This window comes from Zonotrichia leucophrys, chromosome 24 (genome assembly GCF_028769735.1).
Source record: "Zonotrichia leucophrys gambelii isolate GWCS_2022_RI chromosome 24, RI_Zleu_2.0, whole genome shotgun sequence".
NCBI classification, from domain to species: Eukaryota; Metazoa; Chordata; class Aves; order Passeriformes; family Passerellidae; genus Zonotrichia; species Zonotrichia leucophrys.
The window spans coordinates 2,341,108-2,362,892 of record NC_088193.1 but is presented as its reverse complement, the minus strand read 5'-3'; the positions used below and the strand labels follow the sequence as shown (position 1 = coordinate 2,362,892).

The window sequence follows — 21,785 nt, the reverse complement described above, 5'->3', positions numbered from 1 at the left end:
CAGCGTCACCGCGGCCCCGCCCCCTCCTGCTCCCGCCGCTTTTCCCTCCCCGCTCCCTGCGAGTGCGGCCGCTCCTGCCGCCCGCCCAAGTCCCCCTCGCCCCCGCGGACACAGCGCCGCTGCTGGCCCGAGTCCCGTTGCTGCCGCATTTCTGCAGCGCCCCGGGGCTCCCGGCTCTGCGGTGCCGAGCCCGCCGGGCGCGGCCGCGCTGCGTCCCCAGTGCCCCCTGTGCGCGCTGCCGCGGGAACCATGCCCCTCTCCTCCCGCGGCGCTCCCGAGCTGCCCACGGGCCCCGCGGCAGCGCAGACACCCACGGCAAACGCTGTCCCTGCCGCCGTTTCCGCGCAATCCCCCGGGCCCGGCACAGCGCCGCTTGCGCAGGCACCGGGGCGCCCCAGCCCGTCCCGTGCCGCCGCCGCTCCAGCCGAGCCTCCCGCGCCGGCGCCGCTCCTGCCCGCCGGGCCGGCAGCCACCGCAGCTCCCAGCGGCCGCACGCCGCTCTGCAGCCGCCGCCATGGCCCCGCCGCAGCACCTCCCGCCTCCCGCGATCATCTCCCGCTGACGCCGCCGCCCCTGGTCGCCCTCCCGCTCCTGCCGCCGCCGCTCGGCACCGCGGCCCCGTGCCGAGCCGTGCCGTGCCCCACCGCAGCCCCCCCGCTTCAGAGCTGCCCGATGGCGCGGATCCGCCACCCCCCGCCCGCCATGGCTCCCCACGCTGATCTAGTGACCCAAGCTACGCGTGCGCAGATGCTACAACCCCCCCGCACCAGCGATATCACTGCGCGCCGCCTCATCTAACCACGGCGCTGCTTCCGGGATCAGCCGCACGCATGCGCAGTTCTATTCCCACAGCCCCGCCGCCGCCACCCCCCCCACTGCTTTTGCCGCAGTTTTGGTGCAGCCCGGTCCCGGTTCTGAGCCCGATTCCGGTCTCGAGCCGCTGCACGCCGCTGTCCGCTCAGAGCCGGCATCCCTGTGCCCTGTCCCGCCGCTCCCGCCGCCACCGGGTCTATACACGGCGGCACAGCAGGCGAAAACGGCTGCGCCTTGCATGTATCCTTCCGCGTCTCTCCCTCTGCCGGAACTTGAGGAGCCGGGCACGGACGCATCACCAAGAGATCCCTCCGCAGCGCGTAACTCTGCAAAACCGACCCCTGATATCCCTCCGCGTTTTCGCCTTCCGCACTCCCAGCACCGAGCGGGACTACTTTGTGTCACGACTCGTCCGCACAGCCACATCCACGCACACAAACCGTGCCACGGGGAGGGGGGAATACGACAGCTGCTTTAGTAAATACAGCACAGACAGAGAATTATTTTGCCCCTGCAAATGCCAACCCTTGGATCCCAACACAAAAGAATTTCGAAAAAGAACTGTTCCCAAATAGCTCTGTGAAAAATCCCTGTATTTTATGATTGGCTTTTCGCAAATATTAAAATGAATATTGTATGTGTTGTGTTAGAATGTAATGCTGTATTAATTCTCTTTAAGTACTGTGTTAAATATAGTTTTAGGTTATAAAAATTGTTTAAATAGTAAGCTTTATAGATTCTTTTTACAGCATGCCAGGACTTGGAGGATTCTCAATCTAAAGCTCTGCATTTCTCCTTTTACTGCACATCCTTTAGGGGAATTGTGATTATTTCAGATCTGGTCTGGGGGCTCCTGCACTTCATCAGAGAGGTGGACTGCCTTTGGAGCAGTGTTAGTTTTTTGTACTAATAACTATGTATACTTTATTTACAATAATTCCCCAATGTTAGACAATAATTCACCTATGTTAGACAGTCTGTCTCTACTAGAAACTAATTTAGAAGTGTCACCATCACAGCAGAAGATGGAGGACAAGAAGAAGGAGAAGAAGGATGAGACACACTCAGATTTCTCCATCTTGCTTCTTGAACCTCTATTCTAAAACCCCAAAATTCTACATTTTCACCCTGTGATAAATTCACTAACATTCTGCTCAGACTCTTGTGGCTCACACAAAGTTGGGAATTATTTCCATGGGTTAAAATCAAAGGCTCAGGTGGTTTTGCCTCCATGCCAAGGTCTGGAGCCCTCCAGGGCAGCCAGAGGATTGTCCTGGGTTCTGACAGAGCAGGGCTTGGACAGGCTCCTGGAATTGCTGCCACCAGCTGGGAGACTAATTTATTTTCTGTTCTTTGCCCCTCTCTGCCCGTCCTCGCTCTTTCTCTGTCCCAGTGAGGGAGGAAGGCAGCCAAGGGCTCTGCTCCAGCCAGGCTGGGGCGTTCAGAGGAGGAGGAAACTCCAGGGAAAGCTGGAAGGGCTTCCCAAGCTGGGCTGAGGATGAGGAGCTCAAAATCTATATATAATTTTCCATTTAACCACTTTTATAATATAATAACCAATCTAACAGCACATGCTTAACGATCTATCAACTATTTTAGAACAGTTTTTAACCTATTTTTAATACCAGCACAAGGAACCCCTTCCCCACTCATCCCTGGCATCCCTGCTGGGATCTGCTGTGCCAGTGGAGGTGCCACCTCTGGAACAAGACATCAGAGTGTAAAATCCCTCCCTTGGAGTGTTTTGTTGTCCCTTTTGGATTGGTTTCTGGATTTTATCCCTTTGGATTGGTTTCTTTTTGGATCCTTCATTTCCATGAAGGTTTAATGGGCTTGATTGGCCCATGACAGTTCCGTCCAGGCTGGCTCATTTCTCTGGGGGTGTGATGCATTTTACTGAGCTGTGTTTCCTATTTCCTATAACTGCTCATTTCACCCCTTTTACAATATAATAACCAATCTAACAGTACATGCTTAAAGATCCATCAACGATTTTAGAACAATTTTTAACCTGTTTTTAACACCAGCACAAGGAACCCCTTCCACACTCATCCCTGGCATCCCTGCTGTAGCACGGGAGGTGCCATCCTCTGGAACAAGATATCAGAGTGTAAAATCCCTCCCTTGGCAGCTCCTGCCCGCCTTATCTCCCTCCCTCAGCCAAATTCCAGCTCGCAGCAGCCCTGATGAGCTGCCAGGATTTTAATGAGCAGCTCCCACAGACACCTTCAGTGATGAAACTCCGAGCAGGTGCAGGAAAAGGAGCTCTGTTTGCTCCTGGCTTGTCCAAACAGCAGCAGGTACAGGAATTCTCCCTCTCGAGCATCACTCGAGCCGGGAAGTGGATTTGTTTGGCGAGGAAATTGTCGTGGAGAGCGGTGTGCTGCGGGGATGTTTACACGGTGCTTCGGAGGGGATAATGGGTGTGCTGATAAGATAAGGGAGCAGCCGGGGATTTCAGCAGGGAGGGAAAACCGGCATGGGAACTGCCGGGTTGTGGCTGTAACTCTCTTTGATTTATTAAAAATATGGATATTGATCAAGTACCGATATCCAACTGTGATGGGCAAAAACTCTCAAACAGTTTAAAGTTAGAAAGTGTGTGTTTATTGTGGGATAACTCCCAAATACACACCACAATTTACAGAGCCCTTTTATCTACACAAGTATTGAATACCCAAAATACAAATGCATATTCATGACTTTGGTACATCCCATTCCCAATATGGATATTGATCTGGTACCAATATCCAAAAATTCTTTAACAGTTAAAGTTAGAAAGTGTGTGCTTATTCTGTGATAGCTCCCAAATACACACCACAATTTACATGTGATTACAGAGTCCTTTTGTCTATACAATACTGAATACCCAAAATACAAATATGTGTTCATAACTTTGGTACATCCTATTGTCAATATGGATATTGATCTGGTACCAATATCCAAAAACTCTCTAACTCTCTCTAAGTTTAAAGTTAGAAAGTGTGTGTTAATTGTGGGATAGCTCCCAAATACACCTCAATTTACAGGTGATTACAGAGTCCTTTATCTGTACAAGTGTTGAATACCCAAAATACAATTACATGTTCATAACTTTGGAACATCCCATTCCCAATATGGATATTGATCTAGTACCAATGTCCAAAAACTCTCTTAACAGTTTAAAGTTACAAAGTGTGTGTTTATTGTGGGATAGCTCCCAAATACACACTGTGATTTACAGGTGATTACAGAGTCCTTTTGTCTATACAGTATTGAATACCCAAAATACAAATGCAGATTCATAACTTTGGTACATCCCGTTCCCGGCTCCTATGGTAATTAGTTCAAAAGCTATTAAGCATGATAATTAGTTCAAAAGCTGTTAAGTATGGTAATTAGTTCAAAAGCCATTAAGCATGCACAGTTTGTTCCTTGAAATGGGTCCGTGGTCCCTTTCATGGGGAGGGGTTCCAAAATGAGGAAGTCAATGAAGTCTTCCTCGTTCTGACCTTTCTGCCTTTTCAATGCAAATCTGACAAATGAACCTTTGGTAGAACTCCCATTCCCATCTTCGATTGGTTTCAGAGCAGAGGAGGCCACAATTGTCTGATGTTCCTAAAAGCTCTTTATCAGTTTCTGTATTCTTCATTATAAACCCAGCTAACCAAGCATTGTGCTGACAAACAATCAATTATTAGTTAACTACTAACTCTTAACTTCATCAAGGCCTACCCATTGATTTTAATTAACTCCAATAAAGCTTATCTCTCTAACTAAAACCTCAGCTCCTCTAGAATCCCTAAATCCCTTAAAGTTTATGACTCATCTTCACAGAGAGCAGCAGACACCAAGTTCCCAGGATTTCTCCTGGGGAAGGCAGTGAGAAAGCTCAGTGGAGTGCTACAGAAATTATTACAGAAAAAATGTTTTTCTCTTTCTCTGAGCTCTCTTTCTCTGACCTGCCGGGTTCTGGAGGGATTTCCCAACACGCCCAGATGTTTTTGGGGCCCCTGACACCCGTGTGTGGGCCAGGGAGGACACCTAGTGGTTGGTACCTGTGCGGGGTGCCAGCCCCACAGCACCTCCTGTGCTGGCACAGCTCTCCAGCCTCTCCCCTCGGCATCCTCGGCATCCTCATCTCCTCTCTCCGTGTCCTTTTCTGCTCTTCATCTCCCCTTTCTATCCTCATCTTCCTCTCCGTGTCCTTCTTCCATGTCCATTTCCTCTCTCCATCCTCACCTCCCCTCTCCATCTCAATTTCTCCATCTCCCTCTTCATCCTCATCTCCCCTCTCTCCATCCTATCACCTCCATCTCCATCTCCCCTCTCCATCCTCATCGTCCCTCTCCATGTCCTTTCTCCATCTCTCCTCTCCGTGCCTTCCTCCACCTCCATTTCCTCCCTCCATCTCCATCTCATTTCTCCATCTCCATTTCCTCTCCCCTCTCCCATTTCCATCTCCCCTCTCATTCCTCCATTTCCATCTCCTCCTCAATCTCACTTCTCCATCTCCATCTCCCATCTCCATCATTTCACCATCTCCATTTCCATCTTCCCTCTCCTTTCTCCATTTCCATCTCCATCTCCATCTCCCATCTCCATCTCCATCTCCATCTCCATCTGCATCTCCATCTCCATCATTTCACTACCTCCATTTCCATCTCCCCTCTCCATCTCCATCTCCATCTCCATCTCCATCTCCATCTCCATCTGCATCTCCATCTCCATCATTTCACTACCTCCATTTCCATCTCCCCTCTCCATCTCCCCCTCTCATTTCCATCTCCCCTCTCCTTTCTCCATTTCCATCTCCCTTCTCCATCTCCATCATTTCACCATTTCCATCTCCCCTCTCCTTTCTCCATCTCCATTTCCCCTCTCCATCCTCATCTTTCATCTCCACCTGCCCTCCCCAGTGTGTCCCCAGTGTGTCCCCAGTGTGTCCCCAGTGTGTCCCCCTGGAATGCAGGGCCAGGCCATTCCCTGCTCCAGGAGGGAGCTGCAGTTTCCTCTCCCAACCTTCCCCACCCCTCCCTGGGTGCCAGCCAGCCCCAGGGCGCCACTCAGGGCTGAGCTGGGACTCCATGGAGCCTCCAAGCTGAGTGTAATTAATGTAATGAGGGCTGGGCAGGAGGGCAGGCCGGGCTCCCTGCCTTGCCCTGCTCCAGGTGCTCCCTGCTCGTGCTCAGCATGGACAGGGATGGACAGCAGGGATGGACAGGGATGGACAGACAGAGATGGACAGGGATGGACAGACAGGGATGGACAGGGATGGACAGACAGGGATGGACAGACAGGGATGGACAACCAGGGGTGGACAGGGATGGACAGGAGAGATGGACAGGGATGGACAGACAGGGATGGACAGGGATGGACAGACAGGGATGGACAGGGATAGACAGGGATGGACAGGGATGGACAGGGATGGACAGCAGGGATGGACAGGGATGGACAGGAGAGATAGACAGGGATGGACAGACAGGGATGGACAGGGATGGACAGGAGAGATGGACAGACAGAGATGGGTAGGGATGGACAGCCAGGGATGGACAGACATAGATGGACAGGGATGGACAGCAGGGATGGATGGACAAGGATGGACAGACAGGGATGGACAGCAGGGATGGACGGACAAGGATGGACAGACAGGGGTGCAGCAGGTGGTCACTGCTGTCCCACCCTCAGCCTCACTGCCTGCCCTGACTGGGAGCCAGCTCCTGCTGGGGGTTCCTGGAGCTGGGGAACGTTCACAGTTTGGTTTTGCTGGGTGAGAACAGCTTTGTCTGCCAGCAGAGCAGGCAGCAGGGAGGCAAAGAACCCTCAGGATGGTGGAGGCTGCTGAGGGGACTCTGGGCTGCAGGAGCTGCCCAGGATGGAGCCCCTGGGGCAGGCTGAGAGCTGAAGGCCCTGCCACACCATGGTGGGGCTGGAAGAGGCACAAACAGGTGCTGAAGGAACCATGAGCTCAGCGCCACTGACGTCAGAGCCGTGCTCAGCTCCCTTCCAAGGCAAACATCAGACATTTTCCATCCTGCTTCCCTCAGATGCCAAATTTCCCTCCCACCCCTGCAAGCCAGGGCTGGTGTCCACACGCTGCTGCTGGCTTGCAGATCCCTTCCTGTCACTGTAGGACACGAAACAACACGAGCACACACATCTCTGCTCTCAAGGTGAGAAAAGGGAAGTTTAATTTCTGATCCAACATTTAGAGATTTCCAAAAGTGCCAGTGGATTGGAGGGTGACAGTGCCACCTCTCCAGTGACACTGGACAAACCAACAGCCCATCAAATTTCTCCTCCTCCAGAAAAGAATGCAAAACAATGAGTTATTTACATGACACAGACACGCAGCTCTCTCAAGGTAATAAGAGAATTTTTAATTTCTGACTCCAGCATTTATAGATTTATAGGTAACATTTATAGATTTCCAAAAGTGACAGTGGATTGCAGGGTGACAGTGCCACCTCTCCAGTGACACTGGACAGACCAACAGCCCATCACATTTCTCTTCTTCCATAAAAGAATAAAAGCAATAAGTTATTTACAGAAAGTGTGTGAGAAAGTTTGTCACAAAAATGTAAACATCAGAAAAAAAAACCATTTAGAAAAACTTAAAAAATCAGGGTGCAAAACAATAAGTGATTTACAGGAAGTGTGTGAGAAAGTTCATTACAAGAATGTAAACATCAGAAGGCTCAGAAAAACTTAAAAAATCAGGGTGACACCTTCCCAAGCCTCCACCACAGAGCAGGCAGGGCAGATGAGGGAGCTGGGAAGAGGAGCTGTGTCAAGGACTGCCTGCTCCCATTTCCAGCTAAATTCCAGCCACCAAACCCCCTCTGTGCGCTGCTGCCTGCAGGAAAGCAGCCTGGCTGGGCTGGCCTGCTGATCCTGCTGCATTTCCCTGCAAAAGGGGAATTACACACTCAGAGCTGCTTCCCAGGCAGCTGCCACCACCCTGAAGCCAGAGGGTGGGATGGGGCTGCAGAGGGATAATGCTGACCCAGGGCTGCAAGCCCAGACACGGCAGCTCAGAGCTGCTGCTGCTGAGTAAGAGTGGAGGATGCAAAACCCTCCCCGAGGTCTGGCCCTGACCCTCACCTGCCTCAGCTCCTGTCACCGTAGCCTCAATTTATTGCCATGAGTAAGGCAGCTTCAGGCCCAAGTTCATGCTCTTATCTAGATTTTGGATTTATATTTATATTCACATCAATATTTATATTTTTAATTTAATTTAATTATAATTTTTATTGTTAATTTAATCTTTCTTTTTAGGTATATTTATATTCACATCAATATTTATATTTTTAATTTAATTTAATTTTTATTTCTATTGTTAATTTTATCTTTATTTTCATTTTAGGTATATTTACATTTATATTTACATTTATATTTATATTTATATTTATATTTATATTTATATTTATATTTATATTTATATTTATATTTATATTTATATTTATATTTATATTTATATTTACATTTATATTTATATTAAATTTAGTATTTATATTTTTAATTTAATTTAATTTTTTTATTGTTAATTTAATCTTTATTTATAGGTATAATAATATTTATATTTATATTCTTATTTATATTTATATTAAAATTCATATTTATATTTTTAATTTAATTTTATTTCTATTGTTAATTTAATATTTATTTTTATTTTTAGGTATATTTATATTTAATTTTCCTTTTACAATTATATTTATATTTATCTCTGATTTTTTCAGTCATTTTCCCCAGTGTTTTCTCTCTTCCTTCTCTCTCCCCCCTCACCCCTGTCTCATATTTCTCTTGCTGCCCCATTTTTCCATTCTGTATTTACAGTGGGAAGGGAGAGGAGGATAAATCAAGAGCCACACGTGCAGGCTCACACATGGGCTGGATGTTTGTCTTGCTCAGTCACAGGGTGAATAAGTGTCCTTGTTCCAACACGTTTTCCCATTTCACTTCCCAGGGCTCTGCAGAGCCAGAATTCCTCTGCACAGCCACACACCAGGCTCAGCTCACTCTCCTTTGCTGCTGGCCTCGCTCCTCAGGGTTTTCCCCTCCTTTTCCTGATTTCCAGGCACCCAAAGCCCACCCAAAGCCTTCCTGGATATCAAGAAAAAGTTTTTTACAGCAGGGGTGATAAAGTTCTGGAATGTTCTGCCTGGGGAGGTGGTGGAGTCCCCATCCCTGGGTGTGTTTAACAAAGCCTGGATGTGGCACTGGGTGCCAGGGTTGAGTTGAGGTGCTGGGGCTGGGTTGGATTCGATGATCTTGAAGGTCTCTTCCAACCTGATCATTCTGTGAATTCTGTGATTCTGTAAAGGTTCTCCCTTCCCTTCACGGTTCCCTGTGTGCCTTTGCTGCTCCCCAAGTCCCTAAAGCCCAACCCAGCTCCCTGGTGAGGTCAGGGAGTGCAGCCAGGGGAGAAATGAGCAGGGCAAGCAGCAGAAAGGGCAGCAGGGCAGGCTAGAAAGGAGGGGGAAAGGGCAGCCAGGTGTTAGCAGAGCCTCCTGTGAAATCCTGTGAAATCCTCTGGCTTTGGCAATCCCAAGCCAAGCATCCCTGCAGGCCCTGCTCCAGCCAGAGAGCTGAGCAGGCCGCACTCCCTGCCCTGGGGACAGAAACTGAGCCTGTGTCCCTCCTGAGCACCCAGGGTCACTGGGCAGCCTGGCACGGGGCAGGGACACAGGAGAGGTGAGGATGAGGAAGGGGCAGTGCTTCCTCCCCTCCCTGTGCTCCCGAGTTGGAGTGGCAGAACTTGGAATGCAATCCATGAAATCCCTGATAGCAGCTACACCTCAGGACCAAACGTTTTTGTGGAAATAAAACTTCTTTTTGAGCAGCCAGATCTCAATCAGTCGGTTCTGCCAGCTGCAGGATAAATAGAGAACAAATCAACAATTAAAAGAGCAGAATGTTTTGTAAGATTTCTACAGCCCCCACAAAGCAGGAGTTTCTGTAAACTATCAATTTCACATAAATGATCTCCCTCTCTTGCAGCCTGCTTTGTTCCCAAAGATCCCACAGCCTTTCAGCCAGGCTGAGCAGGGCAGAGTCTTCATCTCCCAAGCTGGCGTGGCAGAACTTGGAATGAAATCCATGAAATCCATGAAATCCCAGCTCCAGAGTCAGAGCCTGGAAAATGCCACAGGCCCAAGAAGCCAAAGGAGATGGCAGGAAACCTCCAGTGCTCCTTTTGCAGCCCAGATGAGGAATGTCCCAGCTGAGCCCAGCTTTGGAGCTGGTTTTAGTGTTGAGCAGACCCTGAGAGGAGCTGGGGATGTTGGATGTTGGCAAAGTTGTGGATTTTGGGGCCATCTCTGGGGTTTTACAGTGCCTTCCCTGCTCAGAGCACATCTGGTGTCCCCCAAATGTTCTTCCCCTCTTGGAAAAGCCTCCAGTGGGATCAGAGGGGTGGGAGGTAGGGCTGAGCAATCCCAGCACAGAAAATCCTGCACAGAAACCACCAGCAGTGGCTTTGGCCCTGCTTGGGAGCCAGCTCAGCACCTGGGCAGGCTTTGGGTGGGCTTTGGGTGCCTGGAAATCAGGAAAAGGAGGGGAAAACCCTGAGGAGCGAGGCCAGCAGCAAAGGAGAGTGAGCTGAGCCTGGTGTGTGGCTGTGCAGAGGAATTCTGGCTCTGCAGAGCCCTGGGAAGTGAAATGGGAAAACGTGTTGGAACAAGGACACTTATTCACCCTGTGACTGAGCAATGTCCCAGCTAAGCCCAGCTTTGGAGCTGGTTTTAGAGCTTAGCCGAGCTTTGGAGCTGGTTCTAGGGCTGAGCAGACCCTGAGAGGAGCTGAGGATGTTGGATGTTGGATTTTGGGGTCAGCTCTGGGGTTTTCTGCTGTCCCCCAAATGTTCTTTCACTTCTTGGAAAAGCCTCCAGTGGGATCTGACTGTTGAGAGGGCTCAGAGGGCTGAGCTGGATTTGGGGTTTCAGTGCTGAGCTGGATTTGGGGTTTCAGTGCTGAGCAGACACCTGAGAGGAGCTGGGGATGTTGGATGTTGGATTTTGGGCCTAGCTGTGGGGTTTTACAGTGCCTTCACTGCTCAGAGCACATCTGGTGTTCCCCAAATATTCTTCACCTTTTGGAAAAGCCTTCAGTGGGATCTGACTGCTGAGAGGGCTCAGAGAGGTGGGCTGGATTTGGGGTTTCAGTGCTGAGCTGGATTTGGGGTTTCAGTGCTGAGCGCTGGGATTTTGGAGTTTTTCAGTGCTGAGCAACACCTGAGAGGAGCTGGGGGTTGTTTGGATTTTGGTATTTGGGGTTTTCAGTGCTTGCTCAGCAAGCGGTCCCCAAACCACCTGAAAGAGGGATTGACTGGGAGGGTAGAGAGTGGTGGATTGGGGTTCAGTGCTGACTGTTGGGATTTCAGTGCTGAGCAGACACCTGAGAGGAGCAGCCAGCCTGACCCAGCCTCCCCCTGTGCACCAGGCCAAGCTCCAGTGAGAACCAGGTGGGAAAGAAAACAAAAAGCTCCAAACCCAATGACACAGAAACCAAATTAATCATCAAAGTGTGTGGGGGGGATCCTTCCTGGCCCCAGCAGGCAGCCAGCAGAAGCCTTGAAATGCAGCTTTAATTAATTAATTCTAAACAATGCGAGCGTGGTGCAACAAGCCCTGTGAGCACGTGGAAGGCATGCAGGATCCCTGCACAGTTATGCAACTAAAAACAAAAAAGATTATAAAGTTGTAAAAAAAAATAAAATCTCCATTCTCAAAACCCCTCAGCCCCAAAAAGTAAATTAAAAAAAAATAGTGAAATTTTAAAAAAAGAGCGTTCCAAAACTAAAAAACTATTACTTTTTTAAAATAAAAATAAATTTAAATAAACAAAACATCCTTAAAAAAATCCTAAAAGCAGCTCTAATCCATGCACAATAATAAAAGCACTATACATAAAAAAATCACAATAACAAATATTCTCCAAGCAGTGCCACGTGTGACATAAAACCACAAAATTTTCAACTATATTTCCTAAAAAACAATACCAAATATAAATAAATATTAAAAAAATACAAAATACCTATAATACAAAAAAACCTCCTCTCTGCTTAATAAACTAAAAATTAATTATCTAAAAAAGAATAACTTAATTGAAAATCCAGTTTAATCTCACTATGCTATATTAAAAAATTAAAACTATAAAACATATCTATTTAAAATACGTAATAAAATATATAATATATATTTAATATATATAATATATATAAAAATATATATTAAAATATATATATTAAATAAATAAATAAATAATTAAATAAATAAATAGTTGTATATAAAAGGTGGGAAGAAGAAGAATGTTTTAGAGAAATTTCATTCTAAATTATGTGTGTATTCCTTTCTCCACAGCAGTTTTGCCACGTGTTGATGGCTTCAGAATCCTGGGGTTTGGGGTCTCAGGCTGTTCCAAAGCTTGGCCTCTGCTCCTGGGGTGCTCCCCTAATTCCCAGATTAAGATTTTTAATTAGTAATATCTAGATTTTAATGGCTAAAATCTAAATTTTAATGAGTAAAATCTAGATTTTAAATGAATAAATTCCCCCTTTTTGATCTGGCATTGCCCTTTAACTCAGATTCCCCTCTGTCTGTGCTCTGATTTAATGCTGAGCTGTGTTTTTTCCCTTTTCCAGACTCAGCAGAAGCCCTGGGAAGGGGTTGTCCCCCAGGCTGCACAAATCCTCTGTGCTGTCACACCCTGGCACTGCTGGGCCTCACCCAGTATCGCTCTTACACAACAGGGCACTGTGTCCTGCTGCCACTTCTGCCAATAATTAACGTTCCCCATGGTCCTGCTCATAGCCTGCAGGCCTGGTTTAAGCCCTGCCAAGGTGTTTGGCCTCTGTGGTACCCTGGAGGAGCTCCTTGGATGCTCACAGAACCCTAAAAGTGCAAATTTTGGTGTAGGAAGCCAAATCCTGAGCAGGACTGGAGCAGAGCTGAACCAAATTAATGCCCTAAATTACAGAATCTTGTTGGTTCAGCTTTCCTTCACTTCATCCCTCAATCTAGGACACACAGCTGGTGGGCAAATCATCTCAAACATCTGAGCTTCACTTTTTGAGTCTGTCTCATCTAAATGGAGTCAATCTCCTCTAAGGTGAGTCCATCTCATCTAAGTTGAGTCTACCTCATCTAAGTTGAGTCCATTTCAGATAAATTGAATCCATCTCATCTAAATTGAGTCCATCTTGTCTAAGTTGAGTCTATCTCACCTAAGTTGAGTCCATCTCATCTGGGTCCATCTCATCTGAGTCCATCTCCTCTGAGTCCATCTCATTTAAATTGAGTCCACCTCATCTAACTTGAGTCCATTTCAGATAAATTGAGTCCATCTCATCTAAATTGAGTCCATCTTGTCTAAGTTGAGTCTATCTCACCTAAGCTGAGTCCATCTCCTCTAAGCTGAGCCCATCTCATCTGAGTCCATCTCCTTTAAATTGGGTCCATCTTGTCTAAGTTGAGTCCATCTCACACCAACTCTGCATGAAGGTTCCAGGAACGCCTCCCTGTGGCTTCCCAGTGTCAAGGGGGTTTATAAAAGTGCAGAACGGGACTTTTTAGACGGGTAGATAACAACAGGACAGTGGCTTTACACTAAATAAAGGAGGGCAGGGCTGGAACAGATGTTTGGAAGAAATTCTTCACTCAGAGGGTGGTGAGCCACTCAGCTGTGGCTGCCCCATCCCTGGAAGTGTCCAAGGTCACAGCCTGGGATAGTGGAAGTGTTCTGAACATGTCAGGGCTGGAATGAGATGGGATTTAAGGTCCCTTCCACCCCAAACCGTGAAATCACAGCCCAGAGTGTGCACAGAGCTGCTCTTTGTGCCAGGAGAGCTGGATGTGCTGCTGCCTGGATGTGATCAGCAGGGAGCCCTGGACTCGTTCTGCCAGCTCTGCTTTTCTGCCCTGCCATTGCCCAACGCTCCCCAGATGGGATCTGGGCTCATCTCTGAGCTCCCCAGCAGCAGGAACACCCCGGCTGCACCTCGGCGTCGCATTTTCTGGGCCGGGGATTTATTCCATGTGAAGGTGGAAGAAGTGAGAAAGGGCTGGAAATATGCAGGATGTGCAAGGCTGTGTGGATTAGTGGGCAGAGCACGGAGCAGCAATTACCAGGCAGGTTCTCTGCTCCTGCTTGGCTCAGAGTTGTTGTGAGAAGCAGGGCCAGTGAATCATGGGCTGGTTGAGCTAATTCTCCCTGACTCCCCATGACTTCATCACTCGCTGCTGTTTGAAAACCTGCTCTGGAGCCTGTCTAAAGGAGTGCCCCGGGGTTGGCTTAACTGTTTCTGTTCTATTTAGTTTGAAGTGGACCCAGTTTCTTTCACTTTTTCATCCTGGGGAGATTGGTTTCCTGTCACTATAGGACACGAAACAAAATGACGCGAACTCGCTGCTCTTTTCAAGGTAAAAAAAGAACTTTTAATTTCTGACTCCAACATTTATAGATTTCCAAAAGTGACAGTGGAATGACAATGACACTGGACAAACCAACAGCCCATCAAATTTCTCCTCCTCCATAAAGAATGCCAAACAATCAGTTATGTACATAAAGAGTGAGAAAGTTTGTTACAAGAATGTAAACAGCAGAATGCTTAGAAAAACTTAAAAAATCAGGGCGACAGGTTTTCCAACACCAACCATGTGCAGGGATGTTGCAGAGTGGAAATGTTTTGATAAAACATCCAAACTTTCTGGTACAGAGACAACAAAATGAAATTCTAAACAACCAACAGCAGCGTCATGAGGTATTCATAAAAAAGAGCAAGGATTTTAAGGGGTCACAACCATGAAAAATAAGAAGATGTGAAAGATGAAAAATAAGAGAAAGCCAAAAGGCTGCACAGAGATTTCAGGGAGAAAAAAACTTTCATTTTGCTGAAAAATTTGCCAGCTCCCCAGTGCATGCCTCAGTTTCCCTAATTGCTACGTGGGGTTACCAGCCCAGACCTATTTTGCAAAGGTGTTGTCAGGTTTAATTTGCGAACCTTTGAAAAGCTCTGCCGAGTCCTGGAGATGAAAGGCCCTGCAGATGCCACCCGTGGGTGTGTGCTCTGAGTCACAGGCAGGCAGAGCCAGGGCCCTGGCTGCTGGGACAGGGGACACTTGTCCTGAGCAAAAATCCCAAGGGATGCTCCTGCAAAAAATGAACTCATGCTGGAGGCAGCAGGAGCCACCTCTGGGAGGGGCAGAGATAACGAGATGGCCAGGCTGGGCTGTGTTTTTGGCTCCTAAATTGCCTGGAAAATGTGTGTGTGCACAAATTGGCACCTGGAATATGAGGTCCCCAACACATGGAGGATGTGGAAGTGTTGGAGCAGGACCAGCGTGAAGAATTTCTTCCAAACATCTGTTCCAGCCCTGCCTTCCTTTATTTAGTGTAAAAACACTGTCCTGTTGTTATCTACCCATCTAAAAAACCCATTTCTCCTCTTTTTATAAACCCCCTTAACTCTGGAAAGCCACAGGGAGGTGTCCCTGGAGCCTTCATGCAGAGTTGGTGTGAGATGGTTGATAAAGGGGCTGGAGACGGGCTGAGAGGTGGGAATGTTGGGAATGGAGAAGAGAAGGTTGTATGGAGACCTCAGGGCACGTGGAATATGAGGTCCCCAACACAACGAGGACGTGGAAGTGTTGGAGCAGGTCCAGAAGAGGCCACGAGGTTGGTAAAAGGGCTGGAGACAGGCTGAGAGGTGGGAATGCTCAGGCTGGAGAAGAGAAGGTTGTGTGGAGACCTCAGCACCTCCCAGGATCTGCAGGGGAAGCTGGAGAGGGACTCTGGATCAGGAGCTGGAAGAGGGGAAATGGATTCAAATTGAAAGAGGGGAAATTTGAGTTGGATGTTGGGCAGGAATTGTTCCCTGGGAGGATGGGCAGGCCCTGGCACAGGTGCCCAGAGCAGCTGTGGTGGATCCCTGGCAGTGCCCAAAGCCAGGTTGGAGCACCTGGGACAATGGGAGATGTCCCTGCCCATGGCACTGGATGGGCTTCAAGGTCCCTTCCAACCCATCCCGTGGTTCTGGGATCTATCTGCATTTGCATCAGTAAAACCAAGATCTAAAAACTCAATCCTTAACCTTTTAACTGCCTTACCCACCCCAAAATCTTACCAAAGCATCAGGAAAACAAACCAAGGCCACCTTTGTGGCCAGACCTCTTCCTTGGGATGTTTTCTGCTCCTCAAGGACTAACCTTGGCTGGAGCAGCTCTGCTGAGTCTCCTCAGCACACGTGAGAACAGGAGCCTCCACCCTGCAGTATTTTTAATTACTTGGAGACTTACAGGAGTGTTGATGTTCTAAAGAACAGCTCAGCCCAGCAAGCCAGGGGGAAAGAAATGCATTGATGTCAGTCAAATTCTTCCTTTATGAAATCGGGTCTTAAAAAACGGCATTGCCCTTTCCTGGGCTGGGGAATGAATTCTGACTCATGAAAGGCTGTGGGCCTGTTAATAAAAAATTATTAATGAAAGAAATGTCCTTTCCCAACGACTACTACCCAAAAAAATGCAGAATGCCAAGGCATTTCTCATAAAGAGAGAGTTGTGAAGAAATGTCTTTGAGCATGTCTATGAGCCAAGAAAAAGAATTTCACTTTCTTTTTCTCTCATTTTGCACAGAAAAGACCTTGAAAAATTACATTTGTAAGACAGGTTCTTTCCTTCTCCTATCAGACCCAGAATTTATGCTGTTCCTGCTTTGCCTCTGCTTCCTCCACACCTCAAAAAAAGCTGGAAAATGCAGAGCTGGATTTTTACTCAAATCCTTTCCAACAGGGGGTTCCTGGTGGATGTTCAAGGAGATTTTTTACAGGTAAAAATCACCTCCAGCAGCGCCACCAGGGCGTTCTGAGAAAACTCGCACAAATCTCTGGCGTGGTTAATTTGCACCCTGGGCATTCATCTCAGAGAAATCTCACTGAAATTCCGAGTACAATCTGAAGGGATGTGAAAGGAAGATCAGGCTCATCCTTCGGAAGTTGCTGGAATCCACCAGTGCTCATAAAGAGATTTTTTTCTCCTGAAATCATCTGTGATTCCAACAAGTGAACATTTCCCAGGAATTCAGCTACTGGAGACAGATAATTTTTAAAACTTTTTCACTTCTTTTCTCTGGCAAGAGAGATTTTGACCATCTAAGCTGCACCATGGTTCCTCTTCCAGGTGTGTTCCAGTTCTGAGGGCATTTATGGGAAGAGCTACATGGGATACACCTATCTCAGAGCACACAGTGGAGGTTTTATTTCACCACTCATCTTTTGGAGGTTGCCTGGCCTGTGGGAAAAGCAGGCCCAGCCAATTTTGACCTGTTCTCATCCGTGGCTGGGTTATTTCCAGGTCTAGATGGACAGACCTTGCACAAACCCAAAATAAAACCAAAATAAAGATAATAGGGCAGTTTAAACCCAGCATTAACCATGAATTTCTCCTCCCTCCTGAACACAGCAAGCCCCGGGGGGAGCCTGCTTGAAGAATGCTTTATTCTAGGCGTTCATTTTAATTACAACCCTAATTATTTTGGTGCACGGCTATGACCCAGTTAACAAACCCACCTTGGGCATCTTGTGGACTCCCCGACCCTGCCCATCTCTGCAAGGAAGGAACCAAATTATTTTTGAAACAAGTGGTGGAACTGGTTGCTACATCTTAATGAAAATGACTTTTTTTCTTTCTTTCTTTTCTCTTCTTTTTTTTTTTTTTTTTTTCTGAAGGAGACATTTCTATGTATATAAACAGCCCTTCCTCCCCAACCTGGTTAGACAAGAATGTTCCTGGGTGTGGACTGCCTTGTATAATTAACTGCACAGCTGGAGCTCTTCTGATCCCTCCACGTCTGCTCCTTCCTTTCCTCCTTCCTTTCTTTCCCCCTTGCATCCACCTGGGCGCGATCCGGGCGCGCTGCTCCTCCTCGGGGAGCGTCACTGGGGCAGGAAGGTTCCCTGAATTCTGCATTCCAGAGCCATTCCTGGCTGGGAGCAGCACCAGGCAGAGCCTGCCTGCCTTGGAGGGGGCTGAGAGCCGGGAGCTGGAGCAGAGAGCGAGCAGAGAAACCCCTACAAACCCGTTTAGGCCATGGAAACGGGGAGTGCAGCCAGGACAAACGGCACCGCCAGCAAGCCCGAGGACGTGAAGAGCCCAACTACCCCCAAAAAAGAAGAGGAGGCCAAGAAGGCCACGAGCCCTGGCGGAGGCGAGAAAGAAGCTATAAAAGGCACGGGCGGCGCTGCGTTGGAGACAGGGCAGATCAAGAGCTCCCTCTTCTCTGGGAGTGACTGGAAGAGGCCCATCATTCAGTTTGTGGAGTCATCCGACGAGAAGAGGTCAACCTACTTCAGCATGGACTCGGCCGACTCCAAGAAGATGCAGTTCAACAGCGGCCAGATCGGAGACATGAGGAGACCAGGCCTCAACTTCCCGGAGAAGGGAGACCTCAGGAAGTCCCTGTTCTCCTTGGATTCCAAAAAGAGCTTCCTGCCCGCTGACGGGGAAGGGAGGAAGTCCCTGTTCTCTGCGGGGGACCTGAAGAAATCCTCCCTGCCGCTGGTGGAGACGGGGGACCTGAGGAGACCCTTCAACAAGGCCGAGCGCGCGGCGGGCTCGCGGCCCCGCGTGAAGCTGGAGGACGTTCTCTGCGACTCCTGCATCGACAACAAGCAGAAGGCTGTCAAGTCCTGCCTGGTGTGCCAGGCCTCCTTCTGCGAGCTGCACCTCAAGCCCCACCTGGAGGGAGCGGCGTTCCGGGACCACCAGCTGCTGGACCCCATCAGGGACTTCGAGGCCAGAAAGTGCCCCGTGCATGGCAAGACCATGGAGCTGTTCTGCCAGACAGACCAGATGTGCATCTGCTACCTCTGCATGTTCCAGGAGCACAAGAACCACAGCACGGTGACAGTGGAGATCGAGAAGGCGGGCAAAGAGGTAATTTTATTCTCCTTTCATTCCTCCTTTCATTCCTTAAGTTCCTAGCAGCCTGCAGATGTCACAGCACAGCCTTTGCTCCCCTGCTCCCCGGTCATTTTTGGGGTGGAATCCTGGATGCAGTGGTGCTAGTGGGAAGTGTTTGGTGGAAACTGATATGTCCTGGCTGCTGTTTCCATGGGATTGGTGTTCTCCTGATCCTGGCTGCAGCAGCACAGCTCTGCAAGCTGCATTTAGGGATGGAGAACCTGGCTGCCAGCACACCTGACTTCCAGCACAGGCTGAATCAAAGCCCTAAATGCCAAGTTTTTAAAAATATTCTTGCGTTTTGGCAGTGTTTGTGTGGTGTTGCCCACAGAAAGTCAGGATCAGCACCTCCAGAATACAAATTGTCAAATCAGTGGCTGCTAAAGTTACTCATGGCTGCTAATGACTATTGAAAATTGCTATCTCAGCTCATTAGAGTGAGATTAGGTTTTGTTGGTTTTTTTTTTTCTTTTCTGTTGAGCCACACCTATGGAAAAAATCTTTTGAAGTTTAGATGGAAAAAAAAACAACAAACCCTGGTGCAAGCACGAAACTTGATCATTTCCCCTGAAGTGTTGCTGTGACAGGTTCAGAGGATGGACACCCAGGGAGATTTCACTTTTGTTTGCTCAAAGCCTCCTGTTGTTTGCTTTCTGGGTGGATGAGGAGGATTTCACTTGTTCTAGCGAAAAATCAGGGTCTCACCACGTTTGTTGCTGCACATCCCCGTGGTAAAAGGAAGAAACTTTCTAAGCAGACAGGACAGGAGAGACGCCAATAAAGAGAGCTGTAAAATATTAATTATATAAAACAAGGTGCCTGGAGTCACACAGTCAGGAGCAGGAAGGGCACTAAGATCTCCTAAACCCCAAACCAGTGCTGTGATGTGGTGACCAGGCAGAGAGAGGTTCCTGCTGTGAGAAATCCTTGAGTTCCCTTCATGGGAAGGACAACTTTGCTCTTCCCAAGGAGCTGGGAAGATTCACCTCATCAGGCTGAGAGAGCATCCTGTGCAGAGCTTATCTCTGGCTCTTCTGGTCTTTTCTTGCCTTGTCATCTCCAGTTTGCAGCCCTGCTGAAACCAGACAAAGCCTTTTCCACGTCTCAGACAGCCTTTCCCAAATTCCTGCAGGGCCTGCCAGCCTTGCTGTTTGTTCCATAATTGCCTGAACTCGTGGTTTTGATGTCAGCCCTGACATAAAGCTGTGCCTGGTGTCTGCCAAGGTGTCCAATTCCTGCCTGGAACGAGGTGAGCAGCTGCTTCCTGAGGAAGCAAAGCTGCTCAGATCCTTCCTCCTGTGCTGGAGACACCTCCAGCACCTTGGTTTTAAAGGCACAGCCATGCATGAGCAGAGAATGGGATTTAAATGCTGTTTGATTCCTTGTCTCTTGAGTCTTTTTGCCACCTTCAGCTTTGCTGCTACTCAGCCTAGAGGATTTAGGATTTATCAACATGAATCATGCCCATGTGTGAGTTTCTCCTGACAGAGTTTGATCGTGTTGTAACTCGAGCGAGCATTCACTCAGACAAAAACAATTAGCAGCAAAGCTGTTGCCTACAAATGCTTGTTCCCAGCCCTGATTTATTCACCGGAGGTGGAGCCTCAGCAGGAGCCACAAAGAGCAATGAATATTTCCAAGCCCCTGGTGTTTAACACCTCTCCTTATCACATCAGCCCAGCTGGAATTTGTGACCACAAACTGGGAGGGTGCCTGGTGCTGCTGCCCTTTCGGGAGGGATAAATCACAACCTCACACCAGGTCACCCTATCCCTGCCCTGTTCTCCCAACTTGGCATCCCAGCAGCTCCAGAGGGGCTTGAAAACCTCAAAAATCCATCCTGCCACTGGGATAAAGCTGTGTCCTGGCAGAGCTTTTCATCCAGATCCATCCTGCCACTGGAACAAAGCTGTGTCCTGGCAGAGCTTTTCACTTTGAAACTCCAAATCTTGTGCCACTGGAGTGGTGACCAGCACAAAGCTGTGTCCTGACAGAGCCTTTCACACCTTGCTGGATGTCCAGGGTTTATCTGCAAGGATTTCCTCACCCCTGGCTGCTGTGTGGCTCCAGAACTGGGGAAGGTTCCAGAGCTGGGGTTTGCTTTGCTGCACTGCCAACCTGGGGGCTCAGCGATTTGGTGGCACAAAAGTGTCACAGAATAAGCTTGGTTTAGGTGCATCTGCCCTTCAGACCTGCAGAATTAATGCAGATTTCAGCCTGGCTTTGCTGCGGGGAGGAGAGGGGCTGTGCTGTAGAGAAAGGAATTAGGAAACGCTGCTTGTCTCACGGAGCAGACAGAGCAGAGGAATGCAAACAAGCCAGAACAGACACCTATAGTTAGGGCAGTGCAAACCTGATATCTCTGCCCCAGACAGAGAGCACAGCCCCATCTTCCACTTTTCAGCAGCCTGGGGTGAGAGTCACTCACCCCCTGTTCCTGCTGGGCAGACACAAGTGAGAGAAAGGCACAGGGACTCAGACACAGACATTTGTCCTGACTTCCCACCCAGTGCTATTTGCCTATTTTACCCAGCAAACCTTTAATGCTCTCCCCAGATCCACTTTGCATTCATTTCCTGCTGCAGCTTTAGAGGAAAAGTAACAGTTTGCACCAGAACCAGCGCAAAAAACCAGCCAGAAAAAAAAATCGGTGAGGCTGGAGAATAACAACTCACACCTGAAAAGTGAGAACGCTCCACAGCAGCTTGTCCTGGCCAATAAAACCCTGATTTATCAGCAGAGCCCCCCTTGGAGCCAGCATCCTTCATCCTGAAAGGGGATCCTTCATCCCAAACCTGTTTTACAGGGCTGCTCTCCAAAGGAGACAACTTCACCTCTGCCTGCCAGTCCCAGAGCTGGAAACAACCTGGCATCGCATTCCAGCTCCAGCCCTGGTGCTCAGCATGCCAGGTCAGCTCTGCTGAAAACCACTTTGATCTGGTTGTTTTTTTTTTTGCTCTAATTCTTTATCTTTTAAAGCAAAGTTCGCTGTGGGTACAGGAAGGGGAGCTGGGTGTTCCTCTTTCCCACAGAGCTGCT

The 21,785-nt window shown here is 48.5% G+C and overlaps 1 protein-coding gene across 1 annotated transcript in view; it reads left to right on the top strand.

The window, feature by feature from the left end:
- The first annotated feature begins 17,873 nt into the window (after positions 1-17,873).
- Positions 17,874-21,785, top strand: part of TRIM29 (tripartite motif containing 29) — a 28,920-nt gene continuing 25,008 nt past the window's right edge. Inside the window, exon 1 of the mRNA XM_064731953.1 lies at positions 17,874-18,719. Within this exon, the coding sequence (XP_064588023.1) occupies positions 17,874-18,719 (846 nt within the window). The remainder of the gene's footprint in view (positions 18,720-21,785) is intronic.